Source organism: Pseudophryne corroboree, chromosome 5 (genome assembly GCF_028390025.1).
Source record: "Pseudophryne corroboree isolate aPseCor3 chromosome 5, aPseCor3.hap2, whole genome shotgun sequence".
In the NCBI taxonomy this organism is placed as follows: Eukaryota; Metazoa; Chordata; class Amphibia; order Anura; family Myobatrachidae; genus Pseudophryne; species Pseudophryne corroboree.
This window is the reverse complement of record NC_086448.1, coordinates 445,979,595-445,994,175: the sequence shown is the minus strand read 5'-3', so window position 1 is coordinate 445,994,175 and position 14,581 is coordinate 445,979,595. Positions and strand designations below refer to the sequence as shown.

Genomic DNA, 14,581 nt, shown 5'->3' with positions numbered 1-14,581 from the left:
CCAGAAGAGCTTTATGGACGCGACAGTGGACAGGCGATGCGGATTCAAAACGGCATATGGAAGTTTTGCCGTATAAAGGGGAGGAGTTATTTGGAGTCGGTCTATCAGATTTGGTGGCCACGGCTACAGCCGGGAAATCCACCTTTCTACCTCAAGTCACTCCCCAACAGAAAAAGGCACCGACTTTTCAACCGCAGCCCTTTCGTTCCTTTAAAAATAAGAGAGCAAAGGGCTATTCATATCTGCCACGAGGCAGAGGTCGAGGGAAGAAACAGCAACAGGCAGCTCCTTCCCAGGAACAGAAGCCCTCCCCGGCTTCTACAAAAGCCTCAGCATGACGCTGGGGCTTCTCAAGCGGACTCGGGGACGGTGGGAGGTCGTCTCAAAAATTACAGCGCGCAGTGGGCTCACTCGCAGGTAGATCCCTGGATCCTGCAGATAATATCTCAGGGGTACAGGTTGGAATTAGAGACAGATCCACCTCGCCGTTTCCTGAAGTCTGCTTTACCAACTTCCCCTTCCGAAAGGGAGACGGTTTTGGAAGCCATTCACAAGCTGTACTCTCAGCAGGTGATAGTCAAGGTACCTCTTCTACAACAAGGGAAGGGGTATTATTCCACTCTATTTGTGGTACCGAAGCCGGATGGCTCGGTAAGGCCTATTCTAAATCTGAAGTCCTTGAACCTGTACATAAAGAAGTTCAAGTTCAAGATGGAGTCACTCAGAGCAGTGATAGCGAACCTGGAAGAGGGGGACTTTATGGTATCCTTGGACATCAAGGATGCGTATCTCCACGTTCCAATTTACCCCTCACACCAGGGGTACCTCAGGTTCGTTGTACAAAACTGTCACTATCAGTTTCAGACGCTGCCGTTTGGTTTGTCCACGGCACCTCGGATCTTTACAAAGGTAATGGCCGAGATGATGATTCTTCTTCGAAGAAAAGGCGTATTAATTATCCCATACTTGGACGATCTCCTAATAAGGGCAAGGTCCAGAGAACAGCTAGAGATGGGATTAGCAATATCTCAAGAGGTGCTAAAGCAGCACGGATGGATTCTGAATATTCCAAAATCCCAACTAATACCGACAACTCGTCTGCTGTTCCTAGGGATGATTCTGGACACGGTTCAGAAAAAGGTTTTTCTTCCCGAGGAAAAAGCCAAGGAGTTATCCGACCTGGTCAGGAATCTCCTAAAACCAGGAAAGGTGTCTGTACATCAATGCACAAGAGTCCTGGGAAAAATGGTGGCTTCTTACGAAGCAATTCCATTCGGCAGATTCCATGCAAGAATTTTCCAAAGGGATCTGTTGGACAAATGGTCAGGGTCGCATCTTCAGATGCACCTGCGGATAACCCTGTCTCCAACGACAAGGGTATCTCTTCTGTGGTGGTTGCAGAGGGCTCATCTATTGGAGGGCCGCAGATTCGGCATACAGGATTGGATCCTGGTGACCACGGACGCCAGCCTGAGAGGCTGGGGAGCAGTCACACAAGGAAGAAACTTCCAGGGAGTGTGGTCGAGCCTGGAAAAGTCTCTTCACATAAACATTCTGGAACTAAGAGCAATCTACAATGCTCTAAGCCAGGCGGAACCTCTGCTTCAAGGAAGACCGGTGTTGATCCAGTCGGACAACATCACGGCAGTCGCCCATGTAAACAGACAGGGCGGCACAAGAAGCAGGAGTGCAATGGCAGAAGCTGCCAGGATCCTTCGCTGGGTGGAGAATCACGTGATAGCACTGTCAGCAGTGTTCATCCCGGGAGTGGACAACTGGGAAGCAGACTTCCTCAGCAGACACGATCTTCACCCGGGAGAGTGGGGACTTCATCCAGAAGTTTTCCACATGCTAATAAACCGTTGGGAAAGACCAATGGTGGACATGATGGCGTCTCGCCTCAACAAAAAACTGGACAGGTATTGCGCCAGGTCAAGAGATCCGCAGGCAATAGCTGTGGACGCGCTGGTAACACCTTGGGTGTACCAGTCGGTGTATGTGTTTCCTCCTCTGCCTCTCATACCAAAGGTATTGAGAATCATAAGGCAAAGCGGAGTAAGAACGATACTAGTGGCTCCGGATTGGCCAAGAAGGTCTTGGTACCCGGAACTTCAAGAGATGGTCACGGACGATCCGTGGCCTCTACCTCTAAGACAGGACCTGCTTCAGCAGGGACCGTGTCTATTCCAAGACTTACCGCGGCTGCGTTTGACGGCATGGCGGTTGAACGCCAGATCCTAAAAGGAAAAGGCATTCCAGAAGAAGTCATTCCTACCTTGATTAAGGCAAGAAAGGAAGTCACCGCGAAGCATTATCACCGCATTTGGCGGAAATATGTTGCGTGGTGCGAGGATCGGAGTGCTCCGACGGAGGAATTTCAACTGGGTCGTTTCCTACATTTCCTGCAATCAGGATTGTCTATGGGTCTCAAATTGGGATCTATTAAGGTTCAAATTTCGGCCCTGTCAATATTCTTCCAAAAAGAATTGGCCTCAGTTCCTGAGGTCCAGACTTTTGTCAAGGGAGTACTGCATATACAGCCTCCTGTGGTGCCTCCGGTGGCACCGTGGGATCTAAATGTAGTTTTAGATTTCCTCAAATCCCATTGGTTTGAACCACTAAAAGATGTGGATTTGAAATATCTCACATGGAAAGTGACTATGTTACTGGCCCTGGCGTCCGCCAGGAGAGTATCTGAACTGGCGGCTTTATCTTATAAAAGCCCTTATTTAATTTTCCATTCGGATAGGGCAGAGCTGCGGACGCGTCCGCATTTTCTCCCTAAGGTGGTATCAGCGTTTCACCTGAACCAGCCTATTGTAGTGCCTGCGGCTACAAGCGACTTGGAGGACTCCAAGTTGTTGGACGTTGTCAGAGCTTTAAAAATATACATTTCAAGGACGGCTGGAGTCAGAAAATCTGACTCGCTGTTTATACTGTATGCACCCAACAAGTTGGGTGCGCCTGCTTCTAAGCAGTCGATTGCTCGTTGGATTTGTAACACAATTCAACTTGCACATTCTGTGGCAGGCCTGCCACAGCCTAAATCTGTTAAGGCCCATTCCACAAGGAAGGTGGGCTCATCTTGGGCGGCTGCCCGAGGGGTCTCGGCATTACAACTCTGCCGAGCAGCTACGTGGTCAGGGGAGAACACGTTTGTAAAATTCTACAAATTTGATACCCTGGCAAAGGAGGACCTGGAGTTCTCTCATTCGGTGCTGCAGAGTCATCCGCACTCTCCCGCCCGTTTGGGAGCTTTGGTATAATCCCCATGGTCCTTTCAGGAACCCCAGCATCCACTAGGACGATAGAGAAAATAAGAATTTACTTACCGATAATTCTATTTCTCGGAGTCCGTAGTGGATGCTGGGCGCCCATCCCAAGTGCGGATTATCTGCAATACTTGTACATAGTTATTGTTAACTAATTCGGGTTATTGTTTAGGGAGCCATCTTTCAGAGGCTCCTCTGTTATCATACTGTTAACTGGGTTTAGATCACAAGTTGTACGGTGTGATTGGTGTGGCTGGTATGAGTCTTACCCGGGATTCAAAATCCTCCCTTATTGTGTACGCTCGTCCGGGCACAGTACCTAACTGGAGTCTGGAGGAGGGTCATAGGGGGAGGAGCCAGTGCACACCACCTGATCTGGAAAAGCTTTACTTTTTGTGCCCTGTCTCTTGCGGAGCCGCTATTCCCCATGGTCCTTTCAGGAACCCCAGCATCCACTACGGACTCCGAGAAATAGAATTATCGGTAAGTAAATTCTTATTTTTTGACTAAATTAAATTTTATTTTCAAGATGGATTGGATGGAAACACTATTACATAAAGAGAGGGAAGTGGAAAGATTTTTCTTAATGTGGGAATCATATATAGCTACACTACCCCTTTCTACTAGAACGCAAATACATCACAGCCTAAAAAACACTGTCTGGTATCTCACGAGGTTAGCGATACAAGACCCGCCAATTACGTTGCTTTGATTTCCCCCGAGCTCCGGACGTGACTAATACTATACGAGTCTATATTGATATTGTATATTTATGCTACTCTCTGACCCTACCAACTCCCTACCACATATATCGACATGTTTGTAATTTCTCCACCCAACTTTCAGTGATTATGTACGATGATCGTAATGGTCTATTGATTTACTGTTTAATATTTTCTGTTGCTTTTCTTTTGATACCTTAATAAAAAGTAATAAAAAAAAAAACAAAAAAAAACGCAAGCAAAGACCGTTTGTGATAGACCCTCCAGAACCTTTGAATTCTATGCCTATGATTGCAAATGAAAACATATGATGAATGTCACATAATAGTTTTAATTTGCTGTTCTAAGTATACAATTTTAGATGTTACTAATACATTTAAAATCTATTAATCCCTGTATATGATAAAGCTTTGAAATCCTAATTAAATATACAGCATTAGTATACAATTTGACTATTATCAGCATGGCTTTGTGTAGAACTTTGCATTTCTGATTTAGATCTGAAAATAGAGAGAGTGGGGTCAGCTCCTAAATGCTTTATTAAAGCTAATAAATAACTGATTTGTTTAAACTATATTTCTTTTTTAGGGCCAACAAAATACAACCCTGAGGCAGCTGACTTTATCCCCAGAGAGCATCTAAGTCATCACTCTAGCTGGAGAAATAATGGAAGACCTGAAAGTAATAGAAATTGGAGCAGAAACAGTAATTTGCCCAATTCTCATCAGTATCAGGCACCTAGAGAGAGTAATCCAGACAGCCCGTCACAAAAAATTCACACCTACGACACACCTCCTAGAAATAACAATGGGAGTGGACAGCAAGGATCCCCAGAGACCACAAGAAAACCTGTGAAGAGCCACAGTTTCCAGAATCAAAGATGGCATCGATCTAGAAGTGAAAGGTCACACACTAGGAACCACCCAAGGCAGCCTCTCTCTGACACATCAGCAAGACCGTCTTTTGTTGGAACCACACCACTTGGTGACTGGCGTGTAAGAACAAGAGATCCCACTGAGTTATGTTCATCGGAAAGTGAGAAGGAGCTTGGCAGCGCCGACAGCCGAGGTGCCAAGCCAAAGAGACTAACGCATGTGTCAGGGGGATCTTTGAGGGGACCCCGTGACAGAACAAAACATTCATACGAACGAGAGAAGCGGGTAGCTCCCAAGCAAAAAACTGATGAGATGTTTGAAAATATTCCACCTCCAGACATTGTGAAATCAGGGACACCTAAAGAGGACCATTTTAAATCTAGACTTGAACATTATGATGGTGTTGAACGGAGTGAAGAAAAGCACAGACATTCCTGTCTTGGTAACAGGCCTTCACGAGAACCTATAGATTGGAAAAAGCCTCATGATGATCTTCAGGCAAGTAAGCAGAATGGAGCCCAAGGCAGTAAGTCTTTAAGGCATGACAAAATCCAATCAGCAACTATTCCATCAAAAGAGAAGAAAACAGAGAGGAAAAAAGAACCTTCCTTATCTAACACCTATCAAGAGCCAAAATTTCACAGTAGTCACCACTGGGCAACTGATGGGGACAGACATGCAGGAAGGAAACATCCACCTCAGGACCGTGCTTCTAAACCATCTATGCAGCCAGGACCTAGCAGAGCGTGGAAGAAACAGAACATACCAAAGAACAAGGAAACACATACAGGTAAGCTGTCCATAAAATATTTCAGAAGAGAGGGCTAATGAATGTTTCATAAGAAACACAATAATAACACATAATTTACATAAAATTCAAGCAGTTTTATTTGTTAACATTTTTTTTTGAATGTCACATTTTTACAGCATAAGTTTTGTAATGACAGTAGTTGCATAATACTTCTAGTTTAAGAGAAAAAGGAGTCCATATCATTGTACACAAACTACAGTTGTACCTACCTTCTGTTCAAACCTTTTTGCTGAGAGGGCATTGTTCAGAATCCCAATCTGTGAGCACTTAGCATGTTCTTACCACATGCTTGGGTTTCCTTTGGGCACACCAGTTTCCTCGGGTGTAGTATGGTATGCCGGCGGCCGGGCTCCCGGCGACCAGCATACCGGCGCCGGGAGCCCGACCGCCGGCATACCGACAGCGTGGCGAGCGCAAATGAGCCCCTTGCGGGCTCACTGCGCTCGCCGCGCTGCGGGCACGGAGGTGCGCTACGCGCGCCACGCTATTTTATTCTCCCTCCAGGGGGGGGTCGTGGACCCCACGAGGGAGAAAAAGTGTAGGTATGCCGGCTGTCGGGATTCCGGCGCCGGTATACTGTGCGCCGGGATCCCGACAGTCGGCATACTGAAGACCACCCAGTTTCCTCCCCTACTTCCAAAACATACATACAGACAGGTAAGTTAATGTAAGCTGATTGGCTACTGGAAAAATGGTCGTACAGATTGAGTATCCCATATCCAAAATGCTTGGCACCAGAGGTATTTTGGATATCGGATTTTTCCGTATTTTGGAATAATTGCATACCATAATGAGATATCATGGTGATGGGACCTAAGTCTAAGCACAGAATGCATTTAGGTTTCATATACACCTTATACACACAGCCTAAAGCTAATTTTAGCCAATATTTTTAATAACTTTGTGCATTAAAGTTTGTGTACATACACACAATTAATTTATGTTCCGTATACACCTTATACACACATCCTGAAGGTCATTTAATACAATATTTGTAATATTTTTGTGTATTAAACAAAGTTTGTGTACACTGAGCCATCAAAAAACAAAGGTTTTACTATCTCAGTCTCACTCAAGAAATTCCGTATTTCGGAATATTTGGATATGGGATACTCAACCTGTATAAGAATAATAGGGATACAGTATGCTTTTTGAACACACTATTAAATAGTTCCTATTTACAGTATATTTATTGTAATAAACATTTTGCACATTTTATCCATTCGTACCTCTTCAGTTAACATAATGTCCAGCAATTTATTTTGATAAACAAAAATGTCTACTGTTTGATATATGGTAAAGTTAGAAAGTTATATAGAGGGGGTACTTATCAAAGCTTGAAGAATAATAAAATTGTGAGAGATAAAGTACCAACCAATAAGCTCTTAACTGTTATTTTTCAAACACAGCCTGTATAATGTAAGGTAGAAACTGATTGGCTAGTACTTTATCTCTCACAATTTTAAACCCCCTCTTAGTGCATATTTGAGGTGGTGTGTCTGCAATGTAGAGAAAAATAAGATTTTACTTACCGATAAATCTATTTCTCGTAGTCTGTAGTGGATGCTGGGGACTCCGTCAGGACCAAGGGGATTAGCGGCTCCGCAGGAGACAGGGCACAAAACTAAAGCTTTAGGATCAGGTGGTGTGTACTGGCTCCTCCCCCCCATGACCCTCCTCCAAGCCTCAGTTAGGATACTGTGCCCGGACGAGCGTACACAATAAGGAAGGATCTTGAATCCCGGGTAAGACTCATACCAGCCACACCAATCACACCGTATAACTTGTGATCTAAACCCAGTTAACAGTATGACAAACGTAGGAGCCTCTGAACAGACGGCTCACAACAATAACAACCCGATTTTTTTGTAACAATAACTATGTACAAGTATTGCAGACAATCCGCACTTGGGATGGGCGCCCAGCATCCACTACGGACTACGAGAAATAGATTTATCGGTAAGTAAAATCTTATTTTCTCTGACGTCCTAAGTGGATGCTGGGGACTCCGTCAGGACCATGGGGATTATACCAAAGCTCCCAAACGGGCGGGAGAGTGCGGATGACTCTGCAGCACCGAGTGAGAGAACTCCAGGTCCTCCTCAGCCAGGGTGTGCCCCTGACCAAGTAGCAGCTCGGCAAAGTTGTAAAGCCGAGACCCCTCGGGCAGTCGCCCAAGATGAGCCCACCTTCCTTGTGGAATGGGCATTTATATATTTTGGCTGTGGCAGTCCTGCCACAGAATGTGCAAGCTGAATTGTACTACACATAACTAGCAATCGTCTGCTTAGAAGCAAGAGCACCCAGTTTTTTGGGTGCATACAGGATAACAGCAAGTCAGTTTTCCTGACTCCAGCCGTCCTGGAAATCTATATTTTCAGGGCCCTGACAACATCTAGCAACTTGGAGTCCTCCAAGTCTCTAGTAGCCGCAGGTACCACAATAAGCTGGTTCAGATGAAACGCTGACACCACCTTAGGGAGAAACTGGGGACGAGTCCGCAGCTCTGCCCTGTCCGAATGGACAATCAGATATGGGCTTTTGTGAGACAAAGCCGCCAATTCTGACACTCGCCTGGCCGAGGCCAGGGCCAACATCATGGTCACTTTCCATGTGAGATATTTCAAATCCACAGATTTGAGCGGATTAAACCAACGTGATTTGAGGAATCCCAGGACTACGTTGAGATCCCACAGTGCCACTGGAGGCACAAAAGGGGGTTGTATATGCAGTACTCCCTTGTCAAATTTCTGGACTTCAGGAACTGAAGCCAATTCTTTCTGGAAGAAAATCGACAGGGCCGAAATTTGAACCTTAATGGACCCCAATTTGAGGCCCATAGACACTCCTGTTTGCAGGAAATGCAGGAATCGACCGAGTTGAAATTTCTTCGTGGGGCCTTCCTGGCCTCACACCACGCAACATATTTTCGCCACATGTGGTGATAATGTTGTGCGGTCACCTCCTTCCTGGCTTTGACCAGGGTAGGAATGACCTCTTCCGGAATGCCTTTTTTTTCCCTTAGGATCCGGCGTTCAACCGCCATGCCGTCAAACGCACCCGCGGTAAGTCTTGGAACAGACATGGTACTTGCTGAAGCAAGTCCCTTCTTATCGGCAGAGGCCCTGAGTCCTCTGTGAGCATCTCATGAAGTTCCGGGTACCAAGTCCTTCTTGGCCCATCCGGAGCCACGAGTATAGTTCTTACTCCTCTACGTCTTATAATTCTCAGTACCTTTGGTATGAGAAGCAGAGGAGGGAACACATACACCGACTGGTACACCCATGGTGTTACCAGAACGTCCACAGCTATTTCCTGAGGGTCTCTTGACCTGGCGCAATACCTGTCCAGTTTTTTGTTCAGGCGGGACGCCATCATGTCCACCTTTGGTCTTTCCCAACGGTGCACAATCATGTGGAAACAACTTCTCGATGAAGTCCCCACTCTCCCGGGTGGAGGTCGTGCTGAGGAAGTCTGCTTCCCAGTTGTCCACTCCCGGAATGAACACTGCTGACAGTGCTATCACATGATTTTTCGCCCAGCGAAGAATCCTTGCAGTTTCTGCCATTGTCCTCCTGCTTCTTGTGCCGCCCTGTCTGTTTACGTGGGCGACTGCCGTGATGTTGTCCCACTGGATCAATACCGGCTGACCTTGAAGCAGAGGTCTTGCTAAGCTTAGAGCATTGTAAATTGCTCTTAGCTCCAGTATATTTATGCGGAGAGAAGTCCCCAGACTTGATCACACTCCCTGGAAATTTTTTTTTTTTTTTTTTTTTCCCTGTGTGACTGCTCCCCAGCCTTTCAAGCTGGAATCCGTGGTCACCAGGACCCAGTCCTGAATGCATAACTGTGGCACTTTAGTAGATGAGCACTCTGCAGCCACCACAGAAGAGACACCCTTGTCCTTGGAGACAGGGTTATCCGCTGATGCATCTGAAGATGCGATCCGGACCATTTGTCCAGCAGATCCCACTGAAAAGTTCTTGCGTGAAATCTGCCGAATGGAATCGCTTCGTAAGAAGCCACCATTTTTCCCAGGACCCTTGTGCAATGATGCACTGACACTTTTCCTGGTTTTTGGAGGTTCCTGACTAGCTCGGATAACTCCCTGGCTTTCTCCTCCGGGAGAAACACCTTTTTCTGGACTGTGTCCAGAATCATCCCTAGGGACAGCAGACGTGTCGTCGGAGACAGCTGCGATTTTGGAATATTTAGAATCCACCCGTGCTGTCGTAGAACTACTTGAGATAGTGCTACTCAGACCTCCAACTGTTCTCTGGACCTTGCCCTTATCAGGAGATCGTCCAAGTAAGGGATAATTAAGACGCCTTTTCTTTGAAGAAGAATCATCATTTCAGCCATTACCTTGGTAAAGACCCGGGGTGCCGTGGACAATCCAAACGGCAGCGTCTGAAACTGATAGTGACAGTTTTGTACCACGAACCTGAGGTACCCTTTGTGAGAAGGGCAAATTTGGACATGGAGGTAAGCATCCTTGATGTCCAGGGACACCATATAGTCCCCTTCTTCCTGGTTCGCTATCACTGCTCTGAGTGACTCCATTTAGAATAGGTCTCACCGAGCCGTCTGGCTTCAGTGCCACAATATAGTGTGGAATAATACCCCTTTACTTGTTGTAGGAGGGGTACTTTGATTATCACCTGCTGGGAATACAGCTTGTGAATTGTTTCCAATACTGCCTCCCTGTCGGAGGTAGACGTTGGTAAAGCAAACTTCAGGAACCTGCGAGGGGGAGACGTCTCGAATTTCCAATCTGTACCCCTGGGATACTACTTGTAGGATCCAGGGGTCCACTTGCGAGTGAGCCCACTGCGTGCTGAAACTCTTGAGACGACCCCCCACCGCACCTGTTTGTACGGCCCCAGCGTCATGCTGAGGACTTGGCAGAAGCGGTGGAAGGCTTCTGTTCCTGGGAATGGGCTGCCTGCTGCAGTCTTCTTCCCTTACCTCTATCCCTGGGCAGATATTATGGGGACGAAAGGACTGAGGCTGAAAAGACTATGTCTTTTTCTGCTGAGATGTGACTTGGGGTAAAAAAGGTGGATTTTCTGGCTGTTGCCGTGGCCACCAGGTCCGATGGACCGACCCCAAATAACTCCTCCCCTTTATACGGCAATACTTCCATGTGCCGTTTGGAATCTGCATCACCTGACCACTGTCGTGTCCAGAAACATCGTCTGGCAGATATGGACATCGCACTTACTCTTGATGCCAGAGTTTCGCATATATAGAAATGCATCTTTTAAATGCTCTATAGTCAATAAAATACTGTCCCTGTCAAGGGTATCAATATTTCCAGTCAGGGAATCCGACCAAGCCACCCCAGCGCTGCCCATCCAGGCTGAGGCGATCGCTGGTCGCAGTATAACACCAGTATGTGTGTATATACTTTTTAGGATATTTTCCAACCTCCTATCAGTTGGCTCCTTGAGGGCGTCCGTATCTGGAGACGGTAACGCCACTTGTTTTTATAAGCGTGTGAGCGCCTTATCCACCCTAAGGTGTGTTTCCCAACGCGCCATAACTTCTGGCGGGAAAGGGTATACCGCCAATAATTTTCTATCGGGGGAAACCCACGCATCATCACACACTTCATTTAATTTATCTGATTCAGGAAAAACCACATGTAGTTTTTTCACACTCCACATAATACCCTTTTTTGTGGTACTTGTAGTATCAGAAATATGTAACATCTCCTTCATTGCCCTTAACAAGTAACGTGTGGCCCTAAAGGAAAATACGTTTGTTTCTTCACCGTCGACACTGGAGTCCGTGTCCGTGTCTGTGTCGACCGACTGAGGTAAAAGGACGTTTTAACGCCCCTGACGGTGTTTTAGACGCCTGGACAGGTACTAATTGGTTTGCCGGCCGTCTCATGTCGTCAACCGACCTTGCAGCGTGTTGACATTATCACGTAATTCCTTAAATAAGCCATCCATTCCGGTGTCGACTCCCTAGAGAGTGACATCACCATTACCGGCAATTGCTCCGCCTCCTCACCAACATCGTCCTCATACATGTCGACACACAAGTACCGACACACAGCACACACACAGGGAATGCTCTGATAGAGGACAGGACCCCACTAGCCCTTTGGGGAGACAGAGGGAGAGTTTGCCAGCACACACCAAAAACGCTATATTATACAGGGACAACCTTTATATAAGTGTTTTTCCCTTATAGCATTTTAATATATATATACATATCGCCAAATAAGTGCCCCCTCTCTCTGTTTTAACCCTGTTTCTGTAGTGCAGTGCAGGGAAGAGCCTGGGAGCCTTCCCACCAGCCTTTCTGTGAGGGAAAATGGCGCTGTGTGCTGAGGAGAATAGGCCCCGCCCCCTTTTCGGCGGGCTTCTTCTCCCGTTTTTCTGAGACCTGGCAGGGGTTAAATACATCCATATAGCCTCCAGGGGCTATGTGAGATGTATTTTTAGCCAGAATAAGGTATTATACATTGCTGCCCAGGGCGCCCCCAGCAACGCCCTGCACCCTCCGTGACCGTTGGTGTGAAGTGTGTGACAACAATGGCGCACAGCTGCAGTGCTGTGCGCTACCTTCATGAAGACTGAAAAGCCTTCTGCCGCCGGTTTCTGGACCTTCAATCTTCAGCATCTGCAAGGGGGGTCGGCGGCGCGGCTCCGGGACGAACCCCAGGGTGAGACCTGTGTTCCGACTCCCTCTGGAGCTAATGGTGTCCAGTAGCCTAAGAAGCCAATCCATCCTGCACGCAGGTGAGTTGAACTTCTCTCCCCTAAGTCCCTCGATGCAGTGAGCCTGTTGCCAGCAGGACTCACTGAAAATAAGAAACCTAAAAACTTTTTCTAAGCAGCTCCTTAAGAGAGCCACCTAGATTGCACCCTGCTCGGACGGGCACAAAAACCTAACTGAGGCTTGGAGGAGGGTCATGGGGGGAGGAGCCAGTACACACCACCTGATCCTAAAGCTTTAGTTTTGTGCCCTGTCTCCTGCGGAGCCGCTAATCCCCTTGGTCCTGACGGAGTCCCCAGCATCCACTTAGGACGTCAGAGAAATGCAGATTAGAGGAAGGAAAATATACTTAAGCAGCACTGACTTTATATTATGTTCAATCTATCAAACACTGTAGAGTGGCAGTGCCAATACTGGGTCATTTCATCATTCAGTACCTGACTTTTTCATTAGTACAAATGTTGTATCTGCTGTTATATTTACACCTGCCATCAAAAACATCTAGTATAACAGATATGTGTGGATTTCCTAGAAAACTTAAAGGATTTATGTAGTATGTTCTCTTTTAGCATTAGGTGCTCATACTAACATTAAATATTTAATTTGGCAGGTGAGGACTATACATATTTTACAAATGGTATTATGGCGCAATGCAATATCATTGTTGATATTGTAGAATTAGACCAGAATTGGAACATATATGGTTTCTTACCCAGCACAATGTCCAGAAATAATCATATTGCAGCTATTTGTTTTGTGTGTGTGTGTGTGGGGTAACCCCTTCCATATTATGTTAGTCATCCACTGTATCTAATTAATGTGTTTGATTTCAAATAAGCCTTTACTTAATAAACAGTTTCATGAACTTATCTTTTAGTATATTCATTTAAAGACACTAATTTTATTCTTGAAGAAATAACAAGTGGAAGGGAGATCAAAGGCGCTGCTATACAAGTGACAAATATAATAAACAAAATTTGTATAATATACTTGCAAAACCTTGTGGTCCTTCGTTAAGGTTTTGCAAGTATATTATACAAATTTTGTTTATTATATTTGTCACTTGTATAGCAGCGCCTTTGATCTCCCTTCCACTTGTTATTTCTTCACTTGTATCCCTTTTGTGATCTGGATTTGGGCAGATCATAGGAAGGTTAGGATTGGGCAGCTAGCTTTTGCGCCAGAACTCACACACATTTATAATTTTGTGACTAATTTTATTCTTGTTTATATATTACCTGGAAAATGTAATGGTAATATTTAGATAATAATTGCATAGTACCATGCTTATAGTAAATACTCTACCTAACCTTTTAGATATTTAGCTATATCGTTCTCTCAAATTTAACATTACCTCTTTCCAGAGACGACCTTCCACAATACAGTAATTTTGAGGCATTTTAAAGTAACAGAGGCTCAATATGGCATTGCTGCGAGCATGGTTAGTTCCTGAACAGGCAAAAGATGGCAGACATAATACCCAAAGTCTGCTGGTTGTCTGCATCACAGAGCTATGTATGGGACGATGCATATGCTAAGACACAGGTTCCTCAAACTCTCTCTCTCCTCATGACCCCACACAGTGCATGTTGTCCAGGTCTCCACACAGAATCGCAAGTGAAATAATTAGTTTTACCTGTGGACCTTTTAAATAATAATTATTATTATTATTATTTTCTCTGACGTCCTAGTGGATGCTGGGAACTCCGTAAGGACCATGGGGAATAGCGGCTCCGCAGGAGACTGGGCACAAAAGTAAAAGCTTTATGACTAGCTGGTGTGCACTGGCTCCTCCCCCTATGACCCTCCTCCAAGCCTCAGTTAGATTTTTGTGCCCGGCCGAGAAGGGTGCATGCTAGGTAGCTCTCCTGAGCTGCTTAGAGTAAAAGTTTAAATAGGTTTTTTATTTTCAGTGAGACCTGCTGGCAACAGGCTCACTGCATCGTGGGACTAAGGGGAGAAGAAGCGAACTCACCTGCATGCAGAGTGGATTGGGCTTCTTGGCTACTGGACATTAGCTCCAGAGGGACGATCACAGGCTCAGCTTGGATGGGTCCCGGAGCCGCGCCGCCGGCCCCCTTACAGAGCCAGAAGAGCGAAGAGGTCCGGAAAAATCGGCGGCATAAGACGTTCCTGTCTTCAATAAGGTAGCGCACAGCACTGCAGCTG

The 14,581-nt window shown here is 46.0% G+C and overlaps 1 protein-coding gene across 1 annotated transcript in view; it reads left to right on the top strand.

Moving 5' to 3' along the window:
• Positions 1–14,581, top strand: part of NFX1 (nuclear transcription factor, X-box binding 1) — a 290,477-nt gene that overhangs the window by 16,135 nt on the left and 259,761 nt on the right. Inside the window, exon 2 of the mRNA XM_063922914.1 lies at positions 4,583–5,659. Coding sequence (XP_063778984.1) covers positions 4,583–5,659 — 1,077 coding nt within the window. The remainder of the gene's footprint in view (positions 1–4,582; positions 5,660–14,581) is intronic.